This window comes from Thamnophis sirtalis, unplaced genomic scaffold (genome assembly GCF_051295495.1).
Source record: "Thamnophis sirtalis isolate CommonGarterSnake01/CBP01778 unplaced genomic scaffold, rThaSir2_p1.2 scaffold_5, whole genome shotgun sequence".
Taxonomy (NCBI): domain Eukaryota; kingdom Metazoa; phylum Chordata; class Lepidosauria; order Squamata; family Natricidae; genus Thamnophis; species Thamnophis sirtalis.
The window spans coordinates 104,612,488-104,631,883 of NW_028261385.1; the positions used below are offsets into that span (position 1 = coordinate 104,612,488).

A 19,396-nucleotide genomic window follows, 5' to 3' on the forward strand; every position below is an offset into this window, starting at 1 on the left:
GCAATTCTCCTTGGTTCTAAGTTGAATCTCTCTTTAATGGTGTTCCACCCATTACTTCTTGTCCTGCCCTCAGATGTTTTGGAGAATAAGTTCTCTGTGAGAACCCCTCAGGTACTGGAAGACTGCTACCATTTCATTCCTAATACTTGTCTTCATTAGATTAGACATACCCAATTCTGTCAATCATTCATAATATGGTTTAACCTCCAGATCCCTTATCATCTTTCTTTTCTCTGCATTCTTTCTCAATATATTTTTTCTACTGGGGTAATCAGAATTGGACACAGTGTGGTCTCACTTGTGCAGTATAAAGTGGTACTATCACTTTGCATGGTCTCGAAACTATTCTTCTGCTGATGCAACCTAGGCCTGCAGTAGCTATTTAGTAGCCGCTGCACACTGCTGGCTCATAATTAAGTGGTGGTAAACTAGGACACCTAAATATCTCTCACAGAGGCAATTACAACCTATTCTTTATCTATGTATTTGGTTTTTCTTACTTAACTGTAGGATCTTACTTTTCTTTCTTATTTACTTTTCTGACCCCAGATTGCATTTTGTTGGCTAGAGCTCAGTGTTCATGTCTATCAAGGTCCCTCTAGGTCTTGAATCTATCATTTAAAGTGTTAGCTACTGTATTTCCCCCAGATTGAAGGTATTATCTGCAAATTTCATTTGTACCCCTTGTATCCCCTCATCTAGGTCATTTATGGAGAAGTTGACGTATACTGCACCTAAGACAGAACCTTGAAGTACCCTACTATTGCATGCTTTCCTTGATGTAGATGTAGCTCTACTGACAATTGTGGTTAGTACACCAATTATGAATCCATATGGTGTGGAACTGTCTATCCCACATCTATCCCAAGTAACAATACTATGGCTTCCTGTAACTCTTAGTCTTCTGTGGAAATTCCAACTGGTCAACACATACTACCCATTTTCCAATAGCAATTCCACATCAGAAGTACCATTCCCCTGTTTCTTGACCTTTGTTTTATGATTTTTTTCTCTTAAAATAAAAAGCTGAAAATATTTGCTCCATCTTCCTAGCACATTAATGGCAAATTACTAATAAGCATTGTGGACCCTGCAAACTATTACTAAAATATTTGTATATTACAGGATCAGCCTGATCTAATTTTCAAACACGGTCTATCTACCACTTTGTCTATCCTAAGTATTCAGAGAAGACTTACAAATAGTGTCTCTGTCCGGTCTTTAGTTTGATAACGGCACTCTACCAGGAATTCATCTCCCTGTGAACAAAGCAGTCATTAGAAATCTGAGACAATATGGGGTCTCCATAATAAGGGACTTATTGCCTAACTCTAACAGATATCTTAGAATGACATACTGGTTTGAGAACAATATGCTTCTTCAAGTCTCTTGTTTCCTGAAGATTGAAATCATATTTATTGTCTTCACAGAGGATCCTCAACTGTTTTCCATTCCTGTACATAGAGACAATATCAGTGAGATAGACCATTGCTCACGCTGCAGAGATGGTTATATTTGGGGTGTAAGCACAACCTTGATCTAATAATTTCCAGACAAATGTTTTCAAAGATCACTGCAGCTCAAATGTCAATGTATTGATTTATTCAAAGGATTAGAGGAATGAATTTTATGGCTGTGTCTTCACATTAGCCTTGGCTCCATCAGCATGTAGCACAAAGCCTCTCTTGTTAGGATATTGGCTGTTCTCTTTGGCATGGAGAGCTCTCTAGGGCATGGGGCAGTGTCAGGATGGTGTCCCCACAGTCCTCTGTTGAGGGAAAAAGAGAGCCAATGTCTGCAGGAGTAGGATCTGAATGAGGCCAAGGAATCCCAACTAGTTTTTAAGGGAAAATTGGTGGCAAATGTTTCTGCATTAGAAACAGTGACAGAGTTGCTATCAGGGTCTTATCTTGGTTTTAAAGAATGAGGTTAAGGAAGGTTAAAGCAGTGGTGGGATTCAGCCAGTTCGCACCTATTCGGGAGAACCGGTTGTTAACTTTCTAAACAGTTCCGAGAACCGGTTGTTGGAAGAAATCTCCTTTTGTGTTTTTTTCACTTTACAGGGCTAATCCTGTAAGGAAGGCAGGAAGGAGACATTCTGGTGTTGTTTCTAGTCTAATCTTTATTGCTCTGCTTACAGAATCTGCCTCTCTGGTTAACCCTTATGACATTGTAACAGCAAAAGCTGCTTATTGACCTGAGTGGCGTTGAGTTAACCATGCCCACCCAGTCATATGACCACCAAACCCCACCTACCCAGTTGGTCATTAGGGCAGAGAACCTACCCACCACTGGGTTAAAGGAATAAAGGTACAGGACAACTATCAACGAAGCAACTCTTGACTGAACAGGTCAAGGAAACGCTCAACCTGAAACCTGAACAGTTACAGCTGCTTTCTTTGGTTGGCCATATGAACATGCCCCTCTTTTGTGGCTTGGGTGCTGTTCCATGTCCACTTTGTCTTTCCTACCTTTTAGGTTTGACCACAGCCAAGAAAATTATAGCTATGTGGACAATAGTGCTTGCATAGAGACTCTTTCCATTTTGGTGTTTGTGTTTATATTGGACAAGACTACCAGCATACTGCCAAGAAATGTACTGCTCTCTCAGCCATAACAATGGAAAGTCAGAGTTCTTCAGTTTTTGCTTTTAAGCCATTCCCATATTGTTTTTAGTTGCCGGGGGGGGGGGGATTGTGTTGCTGTTACAGCTGCCCTATAAAGTTTGCTTACCGATATTGGATACCTCTCACTCCTATTCCAGCTAGGTGGGTATGGAGTAAAAAACCAAAGACATGCATATCTGGAACTGGGCTCCCATTGATCTGGAAAAGAAAAGAGATGAACTAGTTTTAGACTGGATCTGGGATGAAAAACAGCAGGAGGAGGAAACTTCCCTACTTATGTGTTCCTCTCCATCCATCAGTTCTGTTATTAGTCAACAGGATTATTAGATAACATATTTATCTTCACATCTACTCTGTCTGAAGGACCAAATCTTGATGTTTTTTATAGGAGACGCAAGAATAGTGGCTTGATCTCTTTTAAAACGTATGCACAGCCTTAGGGATGTACAGAGGTGGTATTCAGCAGGTTCTGACCAGTTCTGGAGAACCAGTAGCGGAAATTCTGAGTAGTTTGGAGAACTGGTAAATACCACCTCTGACTGGCCCCTCCCCCACCTCAAAGAGCCGAGGTGGCGCAGTGGTTAAATGCAGCACTGCAGGCTATTTCAGCTGACTGCAGTTCTGCAGTTCGGCTGTTCAAATCTCACCGGCTCAGGGTTGACTCAGCCTTCCATCCTTCTGAGGTGGGTAAAATGAGGACCCGGATTGTTGTTGGGGGCAATATGCTGACTCTGTAAACCGCTTAGAGAGGGCTGAAAGCCCTATGAAGCGGTATATAAGTCTAACTGCTATTGCTATTGCTATTGCTATTCTCTGCCTCCCGAGTCCCAGCTAATTAGGAGGAAATGGGGATTTTTGCAGTAACCTTTCCCTGGAGTGGGAGGGAATGGGGATTTTACAGTATCCTTACCCTGCCACACCCACCAAGCCACATCACACCCACCAAACCACGCCCACAGAACCGGTAGTAAAACTTTTTGAATCCCACCACTGGGATTGTGGCTGGAAACAGGAAGAAGAAACAGCTGGAAGAACTTTTTACTTTCCTATCATTTGGAAAAGTGTTCCATCTCCCATCTCTTTCCAATGTTTCCATGGTGAGAGCAAGCAATAACACATTGACCCAAGACAATATCAAATCTTCCCACCTCATCTGCTGAAAGCATTTGGATCACACAGATCCTTTTAACCAATTCTTTCAAGGAGTTTTATCTCTCCACCACTTTATTGGTCAGATGGTCAGTTTCCTCAGACTGGTTTTCTGACAAGAGGCTTAGGAGGGACTCTTGTGGAATGTTTTAGGTGGCCTAATATTGAGAGCCAATTTGGGGTAATGTTTAAGATGCTGGTGCAGGAACCATGAGTTCTAGTTCAGAATTAGGCACAAAGACAGTTGAGTAATTTTGAGACAGTCATTCTCAGCCTTGGAAAGAAGGATGTGATGAACTAGTTTTGAAATTTTGCCCAGAAAACCGCAGGGACTACTCCAGGATGTCACCATGAGTTAACACAGACTTGAAAACAAACAAACAGGAAAGAGGAAGGAGGGAGGAAGGAAGGAAGCCTACCAACTGTAGGCTTTTGATAAGAATGAGCAACTGAACTCAAGAGTTCAATACAGATAACTAGAGATGATTGTGATGGGATGAGTTAAAGGCTGCCAAGCTTACCTCATGAAAATGACTGGTATTGCAGAATCCGTAAGACAGAAAAGAATCTGCTTGAGGGGGGATGAAATGGACAGGAAAGGTGTAAATTCCTGTATGTAGCACCCCCATGTCATATGGACGAAGCTCCGAAGTATAGTATATTCTCAAACCTGAGTTATCAATTAAGCCTCAAGAAAAAGAAACAACAGAATTGAGTGAAACAACACTTGAACACTCACCTAAAACAATGGGTTCCATTCATTTAGGAACCATACATTGATACATACATTTATTAATCTGAATTTATTAACTGCCCAACTCCAATGGACTCATTTCAGTATTGTATCAGAGACCCAGAATAAGCATCACAGAAACCTTTTTTATTATGCCTTGCTTAGAAATTACAGCTGGAGAAGATGAAATCATAGAAAATTTTCATGGTTTTATCTAGTCATCTTTGAACTGACTGTACTGCCTCCTCTCACTTAAACAGCCCCCCCCCCCCCATTAACTCATCTTGATAAGATTGCCATTTGAGAAATTACATATTTCTCAAATAAAATTGTAGAGCTTTTGGTACAGTTTTGTTTCTCTTGCTCAGTTGATCTATTCCTTATAGATATAGGAAACATACTCTACAGATTTCTTTTCATCTGGAATTTTGAATCTTTGAATCCTGATAACATGTACTTCTTTCCATTCTGTCTTGGATACCTGTTTATGCCTCTAATTTTTCCCTTAATCAATTCACATGCACTTTTACTTACCTGGAATTAAATCAAAATTGCTGTAATGAATTTCTAATCGGATCCATTGGGGATCAATTGGAGTCCCTATGGAAATTCCAGTTTCATGTGGGAACATGTAGGGCTTATTTATGGAAATAGGAGAGAGAGAAGAAGGGAGGGAGGGAGGGAGGAGAGAGAGAGAGAGAGAGGGAGAGAGAGAGAGGGAGAGAGAGAGAGGGAGAGAGAGAGAGAAAATCACTTGACACTTCAATTCTTCAAACACAATGACTGATGTGTTTATCAGGAGAAAAGTCTCAATGGACTCAGTTGCTTTTAAATATATGTATTAGGTTGTGGGATAAGATGGGAGATTCTCTAGGGGCTTATTTTATATATTTATATATATATATATATATATATATATATATATATATATATATATGTATGTATGTATGTATGTATGTCTGTCTGTCTGTCTGTCTGTCTGTCTGTCTGTCTGTCTGTCTGTCTGTCTGTCTGTCTGTCTGTCTGTCTGTCTGTCTGCTCATGTATCCCACCATAACTCTGGAACTTGGTACACAGATTACTTACTCTCTGGAAACAAATACTGTGGGGGTAACACCCCTAACACCCCTCGGGGGGGGGGAGATGTTCTGTTAGGATACAGCCTGTTGTGCCTTAAAATGGCTTCTACCATACTGCCTTAAAATGGCTTCTACTGTAGAGCACTGTGAAGTTGCCATGGTAACAGCTTCACAGTACTCCACAAGGGAGCTCCCTCTCTAAGGGGGAAAAATCCAACATTAGAAATTGCAGCGACGTTCATGGAAGGAGGGTTGGGGTAAATAAATACCCAGGCAGCACTGGTTATCAGTTAGTGGTGAATAATACTCTTTGTTATTTGAAAAGAGCTACATAAATGATGAAACTGATACTGGAAAATATAGCTATAGCACTTAGACTTATATACCACCCATAGCATTCTATGGGCAATTTACAATGTAAAAGCATTATTTGCACATTGCTGCCAACATTTTATTGACTTTGAAAGGATGAGCCGCATCAGGATCAAACTCCAGGTTGTGGGCAGAATTTGCCTGCAATATTGCACTTTAACCACTGAGCCACAAGGGTTATAGTGGGTAGCATAGGTTGATATGTTGGGATCTTGATGTTGATGAGATTTAAGGCATACTAACTGCAACAACCTTGATCCAGATAGTTAGGAAAAACTGCATAAAAAGGCAGAAAACCTCACAACCTTGTGTCAAAAACCAGATGATATGATTGAATTTGGCAACAACTGCAAAAAGAAAATCATGCTGAGCAAAACCCATGATCACACTGCACTAGATAATTCAAAATATCGAGTGAGTCCTCCCTCATTCCCCAAAATTGCTATGAAATAAAACCTTTAAAAATGCAAGACTGTTCCAGGGATATAGTAAGTTTACAAGCAACAGTGAGTTAAAACACTCAATGAGAAATAGGGACCATTTAATCTGGTTTAGAAGATCTACACACTCACCCCTCCTCCTACAGCCCAGCCAGCAATTAACTGAGAGCATCGAGCAAAATCAGGATCAGCTCCATAGCAGTCATTGACTCCAGTGGGAAGCACACTTCCATTGCCGCAGGCGTATGCTATGATGTGGTGCACTAATGTTATATTCCGAGGTGTTATCCTGGCCTCAAACTGGACAGAAAAAAAGACAAGGTCAGACCAGAAAGGAATCAGCAAGTGAAAAGCTCTTAGAATCTGGGGTAATTGTCAATCTCAACAGCAGAACACCCTGCCTGATTTATCAGTTACCTTATAAATATGATGTTTTGTCTTGACAATGGGTAAAGGGAGAAAGGTACAGGCATAGGTGGTCTCATCTTCTGGGACAGGAAACTGAAAAGGGAAGCCAAGGCACATAGTAAATATCTCAGACCCTGAAAGAGATATGTATTGCTACACACCTCCCAACGTCCGATAAGAACTCACAGGTTAGGCCTCCTCCGGGTGCCGTCTGCCGGACAATGCTGGCTGGCGACCACTCAGGGGAGAGCCTTTTCTGTTGCTGCTCCGGCTCTGTGGAACGAGTTACCAACAGAGATCTGGACCCTCCCCACCCTTGCAGCCTTCCAAAAAGCCACCCAAACCTGGCTGTTCCGACAGGCCTGGGGTTGCTGACTCAAATCAGGTCAACCCCCAATTAACCCGATGCATGTTGTATTTTTAAAATGTTTGTATTGTTTTATGTTCTTCCCCTGTATGTTATTTTATTTTATTCGTACTTGTAAGCCACCCTGAGTCCCCCCCAGGATTGGGCGGCATATAAACCCATTAAATTGCTAATTGCTAAATTGCTCTGTGTTGTCACCAGAGTGAGGAGACAATGAATGAAAGAGATCAATCTGCTGGGAACCAGTGAAGGCCATGGAATGGAAAGAGTTTTTAATTTTAGATACTTACATCATTTAATTTCAGATCATGCGTATGATAGACACTGGGACTTTTCAGTTCCTCTTCAGTTGCCACCAGCATCAAGAAGAAAGATTTGTGGATTATTTTTCCTTTGAAGAAGTCAATTGTGTCATTTGTGCCAAATGCAGCCATGATGCGTTGTGTGTCACCCTGTGTAGACACAAATGAAAAGGAAAGTATCCTCTGTCCTATCACATCCCTAAACATTTAGCTTGACAGACAGCCAAAAAGAGATAATTCTTCTTCTTCTTCTTCTTCCTAATCTTCAGTGTCTTGAACCTTGTTTTTTTTTCATACTGCAAGTATCTCTTACCAGAGTTATACGAATCTTAACACAAATCCATACTAATGTTTTTACCAATTTGTATGATTAAATCCTGTTGTGAGCTTTCTTCTCCCAAAACAGACTTTATTTATGATGAATTAGTAAAGAAAATAATATCCACCTTGGTTCAGATGATGATAGTCTAACAACTACAGTATTTGCTTGATGACCAACTGCATTAATCTCCACAAAATAGCAAGTCTAAAGATTTGCTATTTTGTAGAGATTAATGCAATTGGTCATCAAGCAAAGAATTGAACTGTTGGAGGCAGAGGATTTGTTGAAACAATGGTCAGTTTCTGAAACAAACATTTAATGATGCTCAATTTTAATTCCAAAGGAGTCAGATTTCTTTGGGTGCTTAGATCAGATGTTCCCCAACCCAGTGCCCTTCATACATGTTGTAGGTGTTACACCTAAGATTCATAGCCCAGTCTGCCCAAGAGCTGTGAATAATGATCTCAATGCATATGCAAACACTCAAGGCAGATTTATTTATGGACCTTCTCACTTGGGAGACTGAAGAAGCACAAGGCAATTGCAGGTAGAAAATATTTGTAGCACTCCTCTGCGAAACTGATAGAAGAAAGCATGATGTATTAGAATCCCAAAATATCCTAGAATTAAGAAGAAATTTCCTGTCAATGGGAAAAATAGTGGAACAGCTTGCCTTCAGAAGTTGTGGGTGCTTCATTACTGGAAGTTTTTAAGGAGAGATTGGACAGCCATTTGTCCAAAAACGGTATAAGCTTGAGCAGGGGGTTGGACTGGAAGACCTCCGAGTCCCTTCCAACTCTGATATTCTCTGATTTCTAATATCTGCAGCATTCCAAATTTGCAGTAAGAACCAGTTTTGTTTAATAATTCACTTAAGAATCAAGTTAATTTTTAATTAGCTAATGAATTAACCAAATTGACTGAAAGGTCTGCTGGTATCCATTGCATATTCAATATATTTGATCCTTGGAAAGCTTGATCTAAAACCCACGCTGATTCCTCAATTATTTCTTAATTTTTCTTGTATTTTATTGGTTATACCATTATGTATCTCAAGCCTAAGATATACTTTCCATGCATATGGAATGCTTGCTAATTAATATGAAAATTCAGCTCAAAACTTTTAAATGAACCTGGACTATATAGATCCTTAAATCCATTCATCTTAGGAATTTTGGAAGACCTTTTCTACAGAAAGCAGAAACGCACATCACCATTGCATCAGACTTGCCTTTTGCCTAAGAGAAATCTGGGAGAGGAGTAACAGCTCTTCACAACTTCAAGGAGTGTGATTATTGTCTGTGGAAGATTTTGAGGTCCTTAACCTACTTTGAGGAAGGGAATTATCCATGCTGCTACCTCTATTAAAACAATTGCCCTCAACACCACTGACTCATTCCTTCCATGGATTGCTTATTAGTGATTACTTAGCAGCAACAGGAGCACACATTCCCATTTAGACATAAGAGCCTGGTGGGCATTTCATTTCCTTATCCTTTTTAGGAATAAGGGCAGAGATCACAACCATTGATTAGTTCTTCTTCTCATTGTTGAGGTTCTTAGCCAGCCACATGCATAGACATTTCTTTAACTAATGTATTCTCTGTTTTCTTTGTTTAAAAAAAAGATGGTTCTTTCTTTTCATGGCTTTAAAATATAACTATAAATGACTATCACTAAAATAAGAGCTTTGTACCCACTTCAGTTCTGACAAAGAAAGATACATCAGAAGAGGATTTTGGGATAGTATGGAAACAGAATTGTTCCAAATTAAACACTAGCACTTAAAAGATGGGTTTAGTGGAACAATGCAACTATGAAACTCTGTGTATGTGTAGCTTGGGAGGGATGTGGTTATGTCTCAGATTTTTAATTCTTTTTTTCAGTAGTGGGAATATAGTTTGAGCTCTTTTAGTTTCAAGTGGCAAAGAGATGGAATGAAAATGCATATGAAATGGGACAACTTGCCACAGCCAACTTGATGCGCCCAACTCTCCGCTGCCAACTCATCACGGCCAACTTGTCAAGGGGCAACTTGTTATGGGAGAATTTAACAATGTGATTTAATTATTTAAAATATTTTAAAAATATTTTAATTTTTGTGATTCGCATTTAATTTTCCCATCCTTTTGCATTCTTTCTTTAATGATTCTATTCCACCATTTCTTTGATATTGTCTCACAGGGAGTTGTCCTGTGATGAGTTAGCTGTGGCAGGTTGGCCGTAGCAAACTGGCTGTAGTGAGTTGGCTGTGGTGAATTGTCATAGACCGGTGCCTGTAGACACAATGTATCCATATTCTTTTATATCTCAAAGAACAGCTATCTGCATTTACAAGATGAGTCTCAAAACAGTTGTCTCCCCTCTGCCAATATTTCATTTTAAGTGTGTTATCTGACTTTGAATGGACTTTGAAAGATTTTATATTTTAATTAATTGAATTAATTAATTAATTAATTGAAATTTTAATTGTATTTTGGTAGCACTGCATAAGCTGTTTCCATTGTTTTTTGTATTATAATCTAACACTCATCACCTTTATCATCACCTATCTCCTCCCACTTATGACTACAGGACTGTAACTTTGTTGCTTGTATCCTTATGATTTATATTGATATTGATTGTTTCCCGATTGCTTATTTGTACTATCATTAGTGTTGAAACTTATGATTCTTGACGAATGTATCTTTTCTTTTTATGTACACTGAGAGCATATGCACAAAAAGACGAATTCCTTGTGTATCCAATCGCACTTGGCCAATAAAGAATTCAATTCAATTCAGTCCCACTCCACTCCACTCTATTCTTTATGAGTTAACACCTGAACCACAAACAAACCCTTGAAATGCTCCTTGGTTTTAAAAGGAAAGAAAATATTTTAGTTTTTTAAAGGGTAACAACAGTTCACACTTCGCTGCAGCAAATTCTTATTTCTTTCTGTCTTTTGCCTCCATGTCCTTGCCTGTGCTATTATCTATCATTATGCTAGAAACCAGGAGACTCTGAATTCTAGTTCCAACCGAGGCATGAAAGCTGGCTGGGTGACTTTGAACCAGTCATTTTCTCTCAACCCAACTTATTTCACAGGATTGAAAAGAGGAGGAAGAAGGAATATTAGGTATGTTTGCTGCCTTGGGTCATTTATAAAAATAATAAATATGGGATGAAAAACAAAATAAAATAAAATAATGAATGAATGAATAAATGAATGAAACAAAAAACAAAAAATAGGTCCCATTGTTTTGCTTACTGTGATGTCCAGGTCATGTTCATCGCATGTCCGATACTGTCGCCTGAATGCCATGGTGGTGGACGTTGCATCCTGGGTCAATGACAGCAGCTCATAATCTTGCCTTTCATCCTCCAGGATGGTATCCTCATTCACACCATGCCAATCCTGAGTGAAATAGGAAGAACTCACAAATATGTTGCCCATGGATAGAGGAAGAGACTATCATTTGGATAAGAGACCATCCAGTTAGAGACACCATCACCAGAATGAACCTCCCTGGAGACCTTGGACCAATCATTCTATTCATATCTCATTGATCTTGCTGCAGGATTGCTATAGGTAGGTAGGAGAAAGGTGTGTGTATGAGTGAATATGTATATATATGAATAATTGAACTAAATGCTGCATCTGGCTATTAAATATGGGATTAGGTTGCATTGATGTAAATGTGTGTGTATATTTCTATACACACTTTAAAAACATAACTATGTTGTTAGGCTTAAGGGTAAAAATTACCTTGTAATTTGGTAGGAATAAGCTATATTTCTTGATACTACAATGAAAAAAAAATCATCCTAGAATTCAAGACATAATAATTAGCTCTGAAATTTTTCAGGCATGCTAGGTTGCCCAGACTTTCCATTTCACAAGATTCGGTAGTAAAATTAATAGTTTCTGAATAGGAAAACATCCCAAGACAAAATAAACTATAGACATTTCACTATCTCCTTTAAAGAAAGACGGATTTCTTTTTCGTCCTTATTTTTTTGAGGTTTTAGGGAGCATTGCTTTTAAAGCACAAATTATGCCTCAAAAATAATTATTTGTATGCCTTCCAACATAAACTAAGCAAGCCAAAACTGCAGAAGCCATCAGGGATTTATTTATCTATATTTTGCATTTTTTAATCTATCAAATATTCTTTTTCTGCTATGCCAGCCAGCAAGAGTGAGAATATGTGGCCCTAGCAATTCATAAATGACATTGCAGCTACCTCATTAACAATCACATATAAATTCATTTGTACCTTCAAACTACAAACTATCCCTCTCCCCTCCTCAATTACGTGCACTGACCCAAGCCCCTAATGAAATGGCACTCTTGATTTAGTCTTACTGAGAAATAGATGTTGCCATCAGGAAGAACACCACCAATCACGAAGTCTGCTCCAGGAATCTTTTTATTAATGGTGAAGCCAAAAGCCACCCATCCAGTTGACTGGGCTTGAAACTCAAAACTCATAATGGCAAGTTCGTCATCATAGTCCCATCGGAGGTAAGTCTGGTGTATGGGATCCAGGAACGAAGAGAAACGCAGCCGGGAAACTGCAGAATGGCTGGAGCAAATGCATAAGGTGGACATGAGGAACAGCAGGCTTTTCATAGACGAATGGTTCATATTTGGGGTACATTGTGCTTTTTTGTTGTCTCTCATATCTTTTGACAGAGCTTTCCTCCAATAACCACTTTGTGGGGTGGAGGAGACTCAATTTATATGAAAAACTAGGACCAGCTGGGATCCTTGCCAAAGAGGAAGGACAGCATTTTGGATTCTACAAGATTAAATTTCAGCCCTGGCATTTGTTTTTCATTTTATGCAATAAAGTGGTGTGCTTCCCAAAAGGCATTGCTTGATGCCTCCCCCGCCCCCCGGAAAGAAGGTCCTTCTTGTGTCCAGGTTTTGCACAATGCACGTCTTCCAAAAGCATTTGGGATGACATAACCTCTCCTGAATGTGAAAGTGAAGTAGAACATTTCTGAATTGTATGAACATTTTGACCACCACTAATTTTGCTGGTGTTTTAATCTGAGGAAAGAAAGAGAAGAAAAGTCATGCACTATCCAGGCAGTTTTCTATGATTACCTACTAAGTTCCAACTGCACTATGTGTCCTACATTCTTCTGTATGAACAACAGGTTAAAAAACACTACCAAACTAAACAAATATTCCAAAATTGTAATTATTGGTTCATTTAAGTAAACTAAGCCTCTGTAATCAGCTATTCTTATTTCATTTTCCTCTTATTCCATTAGATAATACATTACAAGAGATTCCCAATCTTCCCATACTATTAGTGTGGATTTTTTAAAAAAAGATTAATCATCACTTAAATAGGCTAATCTGTTGGGAAAAAAAGAGAGAGAAAACTGTGAAGAGAACACTTAATCCACCTCTTTAGCAAAGGATTTCAGTAATTGGCATCCTTGTATTTATTTTGGATTGTCCTTTTGGCATCCTGGCTGTGTTTTTAATGTGAATTTGCCCATGTTCCCTTCTAAAGTATTTATTTATTTATTAAGAATCTGAGAGCAATTGAGGCAAATCAGTTGGATCCAGTCAGGTTTTTTTAAAAAAGAGTCACATTCAAATGTTGATGATTTAATTGGCATGTTTATGTTGTTTTATTATGTCTGAGAATTATATAGAAATATTTGTTATTGCCATCTTCTATTTTCCTCCTAATTTAGCACTGTTGCTTAGCACTGTTGGTTACTTAGTGTCTGTCTGTCTCTACTTTTTCTCCCTAGAAACAATACAAGACTACAGTGATTCTTATTTATTCTTTAAAAACATGTATTAAATGCAAGTAGACTTAGTAGAAGCCTGGACTGACTGTGGCACTACCCTGTGAGTATAGTAACTTATGTTTGTTGATGTTTATTTTGTGTGTAGAGCTAACTAAGACAAGTAAAGTGCCCAAGCAGTATCAAAGATGGAGTAGAAGGTTTCTGCAATCTCATCTATATTGGCCATGGTTTAGCATTGACAACCTGGACACTGTCATCATTCTCTAATGACCAGCCTGTGTTTCACTTCCTTTGGCCCATTATGTTGCTCCACAGCCATCAGAAATGTCTGTCTGCTAATCAGACAGTCTGTCTGCTAATTGGCTCACATTGCTGTGAATGTGTGTGATATTTTTATTGTCAAAGGAATGAAAAGGTCAAGATACATTTTAAAACGTCACATTGGTTTTAACAGAAAAGACACACAGACATGGAATCTCCTAGGAACAATATCCTAATGTACTTCTAGCATGACCTGAAGAACAATTCGTTTGTAATCCTAGTGGATAAAATCTTTGTACACTGCATGCACAGATGTACACACACAAACTCAATTATTTATTTATTTTAAAAAAACCAAACACATCCTGAAATGCCACAATATTATATGTTAGCAAAATGTGGGTTCTTTGATGTATCTATTTTCATTTTGTGTAATTCCAGATGAAGGTTCAGATTGATACTCATGCAAGACCACCGGCCCATTCTTCCATCACATGGCATAACCAGAGTTTTGCAATTATGATTGATTGAATATGTGCCATTAAATCATTGTCAAACTCTTAGCAACCACATCGATCCTAACCCCCATGACAATCCTAACCTGGTCTTTCAGGTTGTCAAAAGTGCACTCTCTTGTCACTGTAACTTATCAACCTTGCTGCTGGTCATCATCTTCTCTTCTCTTCCTCCTTTCCCAGCATTAGAGCCTTATCTAGGGAGCTAGGCTTCCATTAAATTTTTCTGAAACATGATAATTGGAGTCTGGTTATTTAAAAGGCTGTTTTGAAAATGACAATGAGTTTGAAGGGGGACTTTGTGTTCTTATTAGAAGAAATTCCTCATATAGGTCACTTTCCCTCTCCTAGGAACCACCTGGGTGTTGCTATGATTAGGGAAAGAAGCCCACATGCAGCACTGTCAGCATGTCAGCAAGGGAAAGCTTTGCCACCATGCAAATTGTTCTGTTTTAAGGCTATGACATGTACAGTTTATCAAATCCCTGATTACATTAAAAATAAAACTCCCAGGACCAATGTTGCAATGGCTAATGTGAGCTGGAATTAAAATGGAATAGTTTCCCAGAATGTTCTGTCCCTACAATGCACACAACAAAATCCAAGTGACCTGTTATGTTTGTAGAAAGGTAGAAGTTTTCATGTTTAGGTGTGGAGCTGAGTGATGTAATGAGATGCCTAGGTAACAATCAGTCACAAAGCACTGATTGGCTGATATAAGCTTTATATACTGTATTTTTCGGAGTATAAGACGCTCCGAAGTATAAGACACACCTAGCTTTTGAGGAGGAAAATAAAAAAAAATCTGACTCCCAGCAATTTGCCAGCTTGCAGCAAATAGCAAACAGTACAGACGATATACATTGTTTGTGGTGTGTTTCTGTGCATGTATACCTGACCCATAAAAATAGCAAAGAATTGGAGAAATGTACATTATGGCAGTATATTAATGCCAGAAAGTTTTCTTAAATGTAGAATGTTTGTTTAGAATGTTTATTATAATTTATAGGCCGCCCTTTTCCCTGAGGGGACTCAGGGCGGCTTACAAAACACGGGGAAGGGGGTACAAAGACAAAAAAACATAAGACAATACATAATATTAAAAATAGAGCACAGCATTCATTCATCATTCGGGAGGGGACGAACTAAGATTTTTTATCCCCAGGCCTGACGGGATAGCCAGATCTTAAGGGCCGTGCGGAAGGCCTGGGCGGTGGTGAGGGTGCGGATCTCCACGGGGAGATTGTTCCATAGCGTCGGAGCTGCAACTGAGAAGGCTCTCCTCCGCGTAGTCGCCAGTCGGCACTGACTGGCGGATGGAATTCGGAGGAGGCCTACCCTGTGCGATCTGATGGGACGCAGGGAGGTAATTGGCAGAAGGCGGTCTCTCAAATAGCCAGATCCACTACCATGGAGCGCTTTGTGAGTGGTAAGTAGGACCTTGAAGTGCACCCGGAGATCAACAGGTAGCCAGCGCAGCTCACGGAGGATCGGTGTTATGTGGGCGAACCGTGGTGCGCCCACGATCACTCACGCGGCCGCATTCTGGACTAGCTGAAGTCGCCGGATGCTCTTCAAGGGCAGCCCCATGTAGAGCACGTTGCAGTATTCCAGCCTGGAGATCACAAGGGCTCGAGTGACTGTTGTGAGGGCCTCCCGGTTCAGGTAGGGCCGCAACTGGCGCATCAGGCGAACCTGAGCAAATGCCCCCCTGGTCACAGCTGACAAATGATGGTCAAAACTCAGCTGTGGGTCCAGGAGGACTCCCAAGTTGCGGACCCTGTCTGAGGGGTATAAATTTTGTCCCCCCAGCCTGATTGATGGAACATTAGCCAAATTATTGGGAGGAAAACACAACAGCCACTCGGTCTTTTCCGGGTTGAGCACCAGTTTGTTAGCTCTCATCCAGTCTTTAACAGCCTCAAGGCCCCGGTTCATCACTTCCACCGCTTCATTGAGTTGGCACGGGGCGGACAGATACAACTGTGTATCGTCCGCATACTGATGGTATTTTATCCCGTGCCTCCGAATGATCTCGCCCAGCGGTTTCATGTAGTCACGCTAACTCCTCCCAATTATTTAAATAGATCTACTCCAAACATGACTAAGTCGGAGTCTAACTCAGCTACATTATTTTAATACTATAACAAGACACTGTTACATTTCAGACTATATTTGTACTGATGCTGTTAAAATTCATGTGGCTTTCTGGAAGTATAGATTATTCTCTGCTATTTAAAAGAAGATACAATAGCCCTGGGTCTCTTCAGATCAAACATTTATTTTAAAAAGCTTATTTATTTTGTTAGGTTATCTATAAGGTGACCAGATGTCCTGATTTTGGCGGGACAGTCACGATTTCGCACAATTTGTCCCATGTCTCGCGGCATTCTTAAAAAGTCCCAATTTTTGTGACCGGACCCGGAAGTAAGCCTGCCCCGCCCCCAGCCCTGTATACCCATCCCGGATGGCCGGTATTTTGTCCCTTCTGTCTCCCCGTTGCTCAGAAAAGCAACTTTGGGAAGGTCCTTTGCTAGCAGGCAGGTTCTAGGATGCCTGCCGCCACCAAAGGACCTTCCCGGAGTTGCTTTTCTGAGCAACGGAGAGACAGAAGGGACACAATCTTCTTTCATTCTCCCTCTGACTCATTCACTCGTTCAGGCAGCAGAGAACGAAAGAAAATCGCATAGCCGAGGACGAAGGAGCCTGCAGCCTCCTTCATTCAAATGTTCAGGCAGCGGGGATGGGGGGGGGCTTTCTCACATGCCTTCTTTCTATGAAGCTGCTCCCCCCGCAGCTGGGCTCCAGACTAGCGGAGCCTCCTCCTCCTTTTTAACCAGGCAGCTATCAGAGAGAAGAGGGTAGCGCCTGCCCGTGGGCTTATGCAGCAGCCGAAGATCGCCTGGTTAAAAAGATCGCCTGGTTAAAAAGGGAGGGGTGAAGGAAAAGAAGAAGGGAGGAGGGAGAAGATGGAAGGAGAAAAGATGGAAGGAAGGAGAAAGAATAGAAGGAAGGAGGAAGGAGAAGGAGGAAGATGGAAGAAGAAAGGAAGGAAGAAAAAGAAGAAGGCAGGGAGAAAGAGGGAAGGAGGTAGGAAGAGAAGGGGAAAAGAGGGAAAGAGCAGAAAGGCAAAGAGGATGAAGTTGATAGGCAAGAGGAAGGAGGAAGGAAGGAAGAAAGAAAAAGGGAGGGAGAGAGGAAAGAAGAAAAGATGGAACTAGAAAGGAAAGAAGGGAGGGAGGGAGGAAAGGGGAAGACAGGGAAAGAGCATAAAGACAGAGAAGGTGAAGGTAGATAGGCAGAAGGAAGGAAGAAGGAAGAAATAGGAAGGAGGGAAGGTGAAAGGATGGAAGGAGGAAGGAACAGAAGCGAAGGGGAAGAGAGAGATGGAAAGAGCAGAAAGACAGAGAAGGTAGATAGGCAAAAGAAAGGACGCTGAAAGAATGGAAGGAGGAAGGCAGAGAAAAGGAGGAAGGGAGTGAGTGAGGAAAGAAAAGAGGATGGAAGGAGAAAGGAAGGAAGAGAGGGAAAGAGCAGAAGACGGATAAGGTGAAAGTAGATAAGCAAGAGGAATGAAGGAAGGAAGAAGGAAGGATGGAAGGAGGAAGGAAAAAGAAGGGGTTGCATTTTGTCAGGCTGACAGCTCATTCCTATATCGGGTTACCCTGTCTCAGGGGTGGGTTTCTCGCCCCGTTCCAACCGGATCGGTTGGAACGAGGCCGGTGGCGTCCTCGCGCACGCGCGCGGCGTCCTCGCGCACGCGCGCGGCGTCCTCGCGCACGCGCGCGGCGTCCTCGCGCACGCACGCGGCGTCCTCGCGCACGCACGCAGCGCACGCATGCATACTAGCATCTGCGCAATGCTCCAGCTGCTCCTGGAGGATCGCGCAGGCGCTGTATGCGTTCTGTGCATGCGTGGAAAGCGCAGAATTCGTAAAAACCGGGTAAGGAGTGGGCGCGGGTGTGCGGGCGCACACGGGCGCGGGGGGGGAGGCTTCGCCGTTCCTGGAAGTTACTTACTTCCGGGTTCGGCGACCAACCGGATCGCAGGGACCGGTGCGAACCGGTCGAAACCCACCCCTGCCCTGTCTCCCCCACCCCTTCTGCGCAAGATATCAGCAGCCCCCGGGCTGCTAGCTCCTCCTACTATGAACAACTTTCGCTTTTGCTGCCAATGCAAGAAAACTCCTTGGCCTTTTTGTTATATTCATTTCCCTTGTAATGCACGTGTCAGCACAGCTGGCAACTCTCCTGCAGCACCTCCGCTGGCGAGGAAGAGTGGATCGGCGCTGAACGATGTCCCTCTCAACCCAGACCCCAGAACAACTATTGCCCTCCCGGGACGTGGCGCACTTCCTCTATCTGCCTGCGTCGCATCTCTGCAGGTAAGCCAAAAGGTTCTTTCTTGCTGGCCAGAAGGTTCAATCCTGTCGCCTCGTTCCTTTGAGTGAGGTATCTCGAGGAGGGGGAAAACGTTTAGTGACCAAAGTTACAATGGCATTGAAAAAAGTGACTGATGACCATTTTTCACACTTAGCGACCGTTGCGACCATTTTTCACACTTAGCGACCGTTGCAGCATCTTCATGGTCACGTGATCAAAATTTTGATGTTTGGCAATAGATTCGTATTTATGATGGTTTCAGTGTCCTGGGGTCATGTAATCGCCCTGTGTGACCTTTTGACAAAATATAAATTTTTTAATCAAGCCCCCTCCCCCCCCCTGGGTCAATGGTGTCCCTCTTTACCAATCTGAAAATCTGGTCACCTTACTTATCTAGAACAATAATAAAAAATCAGTCTAATAATTTTAACATTCTATAGGCATTTATAGTTATTGACTTGCCTCCTTGCAGCAAACAGCCAACAGCCAGTTTCAGTTTCAGCACAGCCTGACTTACACAAGAAAATAAAAATCCTCCTCTGCCTCTGCCTCCCAGCAATTTGCCTCCTTGCAGCAAACAGCAAAAAGTCTGTTTCAGTTTTACTTTCAGTTTTAGCATGGCCTGATTAGCACATTACCTCCCAACCATCAGTTGTTTCTGGCTGTAGGGATTGCCATA

The 19,396-nt window shown here is 41.4% G+C and overlaps 1 protein-coding gene and 1 long non-coding RNA gene across 2 annotated transcripts in view; one reads left to right on the forward strand and one right to left on the reverse strand.

Annotated features, from left to right (window-relative positions):
• The window catches only part of LOC106545775 (putative DBH-like monooxygenase protein 2), a 17,823-nt gene extending 5,306 nt beyond the window's left edge, over positions 1-12,517 (reverse strand). Inside the window, exons 1-10 of the mRNA XM_087715137.1 lie at positions 12,148-12,517; positions 11,050-11,196; positions 7,466-7,627; positions 6,818-6,901; positions 6,533-6,700; positions 5,044-5,146; positions 4,298-4,464; positions 2,734-2,825; positions 1,358-1,454; positions 1,200-1,259 (exon numbers count right to left, since the gene is read on the reverse strand). Of these exons, the coding sequence (XP_087571263.1) occupies positions 1,200-1,259; positions 1,358-1,454; positions 2,734-2,825; positions 4,298-4,464; positions 5,044-5,146; positions 6,533-6,700; positions 6,818-6,901; positions 7,466-7,627; positions 11,050-11,196; positions 12,148-12,465 (1,398 nt within the window). The 5' untranslated portion in view covers positions 12,466-12,517. The remainder of the gene's footprint in view (positions 1-1,199; positions 1,260-1,357; positions 1,455-2,733; positions 2,826-4,297; positions 4,465-5,043; positions 5,147-6,532; positions 6,701-6,817; positions 6,902-7,465; positions 7,628-11,049; positions 11,197-12,147) is intronic.
• LOC148045521 (uncharacterized) lies at positions 712-11,175 on the forward strand. The gene is made up of 3 exons (XR_015696598.1): positions 712-808; positions 10,789-10,917; positions 11,062-11,175. It is a non-coding gene; the product is annotated as an uncharacterized LOC148045521 (long non-coding RNA).
• Positions 12,518-19,396: the final 6,879 nt, after the last annotated feature.